This window comes from Enhydra lutris, unplaced genomic scaffold, assembly GCF_002288905.1.
Source record: "Enhydra lutris kenyoni isolate GAN:26980312 unplaced genomic scaffold, ASM228890v2 scaffoldscaffold12, whole genome shotgun sequence".
NCBI lineage: Eukaryota > Metazoa > Chordata > Mammalia > Carnivora > Mustelidae > Enhydra > Enhydra lutris.
The window spans coordinates 36,021,906-36,027,443 of NW_019154096.1; the positions used below are offsets into that span (position 1 = coordinate 36,021,906).

General features: G+C 45.6%; 1 protein-coding gene across 1 annotated transcript; it reads right to left on the reverse strand.

Moving 5' to 3' along the window:
• Positions 1 to 220: 220 nt before the first annotated feature.
• Positions 221 to 4,314, reverse strand: LOC111144995 (leucine rich repeat, Ig-like and transmembrane domains 2). The gene is made up of 3 exons (XM_022499631.1): positions 4,205 to 4,314; positions 2,914 to 3,695; positions 221 to 969 (listed from the first exon to the last, which is right to left on the reverse strand). Exons 1-3 carry the CDS (start codon positions 4,312 to 4,314, stop codon positions 221 to 223), a joined length of 1,641 nt encoding a protein of 546 aa, XP_022355339.1.
• Positions 4,315 to 5,538: the final 1,224 nt, after the last annotated feature.

Genomic DNA, 5,538 nt, shown 5'->3' on the forward strand with positions numbered 1-5,538 from the left:
GATAATTAATTGGACCAGCATCCCTTCCATGAAGAATTGTGTCTTCCTGATCATTGTGTCAAGTTCAGTGCCTGGAACAGAGTAAGTGCTGAATAAATAGTGTTGAATAAATGGGTCAAGGCAAGCTGAGTTGCCACAGAGGTTGGGTTTGGGGACTAATGCCCGACGTTCCCTGCCACAATGCCCACCCCCCATGACTGCCATGCCCAGCCTGAGCTGTTCAGCCCCAGTCTTCCTCTCTGTCTTTCTCCTCATGCCCTTCAGCATCTCTGGGGCCCAGGCCATCCTCACAGACTGCTATGGGTTCTCTGCAGGAGGAGTCCCACTGCTGTGGCGCCGCACGCGGGCACCTGGGGCCCTTCCTGCGCTGAGGACAGCAGTGCAGCGTCCATTCTCCACAGCTGCAGGGAGCCTGGGCTGCCCAGATGTAGGCACCCACGGGCACCACAAGCAGCACAGCACACAGGACCACTGCGACATGCAGCAGGCTCTCCCGGCCCTCCAGCTCGTGGTGGTCTCTGCCCGTCACGAAGACCACACACCGGCCCCAGCGTGCGGGCTGGCCCTCCAGGCTGAGGCACGCCTCATATTTCGTGCCAGGAAGGAGGTCCTCCACAGCGTATGTGTTGATTCCAGGGCCAAGGTGCACCACTTCCTTCCTGAGCGTTTCATCTGACGTAAGGTAGAGGGTGAACCATTTCTCCTCGGGGGCATCTGCCACTGCCAACCACTCCAGCAAAATCCCATGCACCGTCTGCTTGATGACCCTCAGGTCAACATAGGCATTGTCCTGTGAAGGGAAAGAGGGAGGCAGGGCCTGGGCAGGCTGGACGTGGAGGGAGATGACAAGGGTGCTCCTACCCAGGAAGTTGGAGGCCACACAGGTGTAATTACCTCTGTCTACCAGATGGGCAGCAGGTATGACCAGTTCCGACAGAGCAGTGTCTTCTGCAGTAGACGAAGCCAACACTGGGAGAGAGAGAGCAAAGCAGCTCGATAGACACATCTCTGACAAAAAGCTGGACAGTTCAGCAATGCCAGTTATTTCTTTTTAAGCTGGAGGTGACCATTTATTAAGCAATGTTTGGTGCTGCGTATTTGCCTCTCAGCACCCCTGTAAGGTAAGTACCCCAGTTTCACACATAAGAAGCTGAGGATAGGAGTGAATAAGCAACTTGCCCACAGGGAGAGATGTTCAGAGGCAGTGACTAATCAGGAACTTTGTTCTTCTGCCTATAAAGACCACACTTCCAACCTCACTAGCTGTTCCCAGCAGCAAACCACCGGAAGTGTTGCTGAGCTAACAGCATGGTTTTGGGGAGATCTCTTACAACGATGTGGTATTGTGCGCTTCAAAAATTGCCTTTTTGGGGCACCTGGGTGGCTCTGTCAGTTAAGCATCCAACTCTTAGTTTCAACTCAAGCCATGATCTCAGGGTCATGAGATCGAGTCCTGTGTTGGGCTCCATGTTCATCAGGGAGTCTGCTTTTCTCCCTCTCTCTCCATCTCCCTCTATCCTTCCCCACCACTTGTGCTCTCTCTATTTCCAAAATAAATAAATAAATCTTAAAAAAAAATATTTAAAAGAATTGCCTTTTTACTTCCCAGATATGGAGAGGCTTAGAGTCTGGATCCAAATGCCTAGATTCTATCCCTTACAAAGTATATGGTCTTGGACCAGTTGCTTAGATACTTTTGGCCTCAATTTCCTCATTGGTAAAATGATAGTAAGTTTGATAGTAAGTTTGATAGTAAGTGCTCAGTGTGAGCTGTGTTATTACTGAGAGGATACATATAACATGGTACCAAAGAAACTGACTACAGAACACTAAAAAAGACATGCATGCATCTCACTGTTCTTCAAGATGCTACAAAATAAATCCTACATTTCTCCACTGGTATTTAATCTTAACCCAATAAGATGTGATTAAAATGATAGGAAAAAGTCAACAGTTCATTTTGTTAGGTATTTTTTAATCTTCCAGCAGTTTGTCACTATGCTTAACAAATATATGGGTAACTGACTGTATTTCTCAAGTTTTACTCATATATTTCTAGTTGTTGTCTAGACAGCATTAAGATGTCATCAGAGAGGCCATCCTTGGCCTTGTGCTGTGTCCCAACCCTGTAGGGTAGCAATAAGGTGATTGCAGCTGAGGTATGAAAAGAGAGCATAGAGTTTCAGGACACAAGAGGCAGGCTTGAATCCCTATGTTGGGGCCCATGGGGGTCATTTCCTTACCCAGGGTCCCAGTATTACAACTTCAAACCAACAAGATCTGAACAACACAGTGGTGGGAAGTATAAAATTCAACCAGTATGTAGGAATTCCCAACCTTGCCCAATGGTAAGAATTACTTGGAAAAGGAGGAGTGGGGAAGAGGAACCCTAGTCAATATACATTAACCTCAGACCCTTCCCTAGACACAAGGAATCTGAATCTCCAGGGCAGGGCCTGGAAATCTTATTTCTAACAAGTACCCCAGATGATTCTGCTCCAGAAATTTTAGGAAATAATTAATAGATAATCTCTAGAATCAGTCCTAATCAGAAATTCTATGATTTAAAAATACACAGCATAGTATTTTGCATCTAGAAGACTCTCAAAGAACATATTTGTTCATATATAATTTTATAATATTTATACAATATGTCAAGTCCATATATATATATATATATATATATATATATATATCCCATAGAGATCTGCATGCAACCATTTGAAATCATGCCAGTAGTGGAACACTGTCTTGGAAACTTTCTGTTGTGGTGGGTATAATTCAGGCCCACCCCAATCTTACCGGCACCCTTACTTTGCGATTGATCCAGTATAGAACATCCCTACTGAGGCCTGGGTTGCTGTAAGACCTCACTATTCCCCCAGATACATTGAGAGGGTGTCTGTGGCTTACCATTGAATTCCCTCCACATGCTCAGGGGGTAAGTCCACGCAATGGTTGGTGAAGGGCTGGCCCGTGCCTGGCAACTCAGGGTCACATTCTGTCCCATCTGGATGGTGACACTGGCACTGGGGGTTGATACCTGTGGCTTCATGCAAGCACTGAGCTCAGTTTCATGAAAAAGTTGCCCTGCCTTGGAGAGAGGACGTTGGCACATCAGGTAGGAATTCACCAGGATGACGGGGATGCTGATGGACTTTACAAACTGGACAAGTCCCCTCAAGCGACAGTCACATACCCAGGGGTTGTTGTGCAGTGCTAGCACCATGCTGGAGAGAACCTTGGCTCCACAGCCAGGCTGCGGGTGTTTCTGATAGACTAGCCAGTTCAAGAAGACACTCTTAGATACAACTGTAAGCCTATTGGAGGATAGGTCAAGGTAGGTCAGGTTGATCAAGAACTGAAGGGCTAGCTCAGGGAGCACATCAATCCTGTTGTGTTTGAGATCCAAGACCCTCAGGAGAGGTGTGGCTTGGAATGCTGTCCATGGTACTGAACGAAGTTTGTTCCCCTCCAGTCTCAGCTCCTTCAATTCTGACAGGTGCTCTAGGGCTCCCGGGTGTATCACAGAGATGTTGTTAAAATTAAGCCAAAGGTATTCCAACGTGCTCATGTTGATGAAGGACCCTCGAGGCAGTTCAAATAAGGGTGAATTTTCAATTCTCAACAAGTTTAACTGTTCAGGATGGTTCCTTGGGATCTTTCTTAAAGAGATAGATATGCACTGCAGAGCCCTGTATAAGAAACCACAAAAGCTTTAAGGTGAATATTGGGGGGGGTCTCCTGGGTGGCTCAGTCAGTTAAGCGACTGACTCTTGGTTACATGCAGGGCATGATCTCAGGGTCCTGAGATCAAGCCCTGAATTGAGCTCCCAGCTCAGCGGGGAGTCTACTTTACCTCTCTGTCTCTCTCCCCCTCTGCCCCTCCCCCAACTCAAGCACATTCTCTCACTCTCTGTCGCTCTCTAAAATAAGTACATATATCTTTAAGAAAGAAGAACATCAGGCAAGTGATATCAGGTTTATTCTAGCATTAGGCATATGAATTTAAAGAAAAAAATAGGTGTTATTCACTTGAAATAAAAGAGACCCATTTTGGTAAAAGTGCACAGTTCTCCAAAGTTCAGCACCAACTAGAGATTTGGCTGATTTCCTGCCAAATCTAGGTCTGTTCCCACTCCACTTCATCTCTAAAGAAAGCCCACCCCCTATAACCTCCTGGCATCTTGTCAGCATAGCCCACCTGCCGAAACTGTCCTCTGAGCAGGTACATCCTGGCAGACAGGGTGGCTGAGCTGCATGTGAATCCAGAAAGACCAGAACTAGCAGGAAATAATGGGAAACTGAAGCCATATTCTTCTGTAAGAAATCACCTTGCAAGTTTTGAATAAGTATAGCCCAAGCTTCCGAGTGGCAGATCCTATTATTGGTAATCCATGGTGATGTAGGTCAGCACAGCAGTGGCAAAGCCCCTGGATGCTCATAGGTCTGTTATGGCCCAGATCCCAAGCTCAATAAGAACCCATGAAGAGGAAGCTGTGTCCCTTAACTAAGATCACAGAATTCACCCTTTGTCTGGTTCTTCAGTCTGCGAAGCAAACTCTAAACCAATTGTCCTATTCAGCACTGATACTGCCTTCCCTCAGTTTCTTACAAAATGATCTCAGAAACAAGCAGGTAATACTCTCCTGAGCACTGTGGTTCTGGTTATCAGGCCAGAATCCATCTAATACTTCATTTATCACAATTGGCTCCTGAAAGCTCAAACTTTCAACCACTCTCTAGAAGTGAATGCAGATGGTGGGTGACAAGGATGGGACCACTGTCCCTGGTTTTCTCCCCAAACTTCATGTGATGGATTCATTCGTATACTGCATTAAGACAGCTATCTCTGCCACATGGATGAGCAGAGTTAGAGAAGCATCATAGTGCAGAGGTTAAACCACAAGACTGCATTTTCTGATTAAGGAAATGTGTGTTTGTTATCCTGGATCTCACAACTTTCCCTGAATGCTGTGTATTTCACATGATAAACATGAGACTTATGTTTTAAGGTGAGATATATGTGATTTGGGGCACTTGCTCTTCCACTCCTTAATTATTCAACAACTATTTATTGGCCCTCTCCACACACTTTCTAGGTGCAAGGAATCCACTGGTGGGCAAAGCTTTTTAGACCCTATGCCATGGAGTCTTCTCTCTAGTTGATGCTTCCTTGTCTTGAGATCTTTGGAAGGTCACTTAACCTCCAGGAGTCTCAGTTTCTCCTCTGCATAGTGAGGAAATTAATAAATACTTTACTGTGTTTCTAGGAAACTTTGAGGTTATGTAAAATAAAGTATCTAACATACAGTAATTATGTTAATTCCCTTCCTACACCAATAGACTTTTGAAGAGCAGCTGATTCCATGGTCCTAGGATCAAGCCCCACATCAGGCTCTCTTCTCAGCAGTGAGACTGATTCTCCCTCTTCCTCTAACTGCTGCTCCCCCTCCTTGTTCTCTCTCTTAAATGAATAAAAAAATATTTAAAAAAGGATGACCCACCCATATGCTGTCTACAAGAGACTACAAGGTA

What these genes read in the sequence shown, in the direction of transcription:
- LOC111144995 (XM_022499631.1), bottom strand. Translation starts at nt 4,314, where the DNA reads ATGGCTTCAGTTTCCCATTATTTCCTGCTAGTTCTGGTCTTTCTGGAT. An exon ending in TCAGAGGACAGTTTCGGCAG is followed by an intron (nt 3,696 to 4,204) that starts GTGGGCTATGCT and finishes TTTCTTATACAG; the next exon opens with GGCTCTGCAGTGCATATCTA. An exon ending in CATGTGGAGGGAATTCAATG is followed by an intron (nt 970 to 2,913) that starts GTAAGCCACAGA and finishes TCTCTCTCCCAG; the next exon opens with TGTTGGCTTCGTCTACTGCA.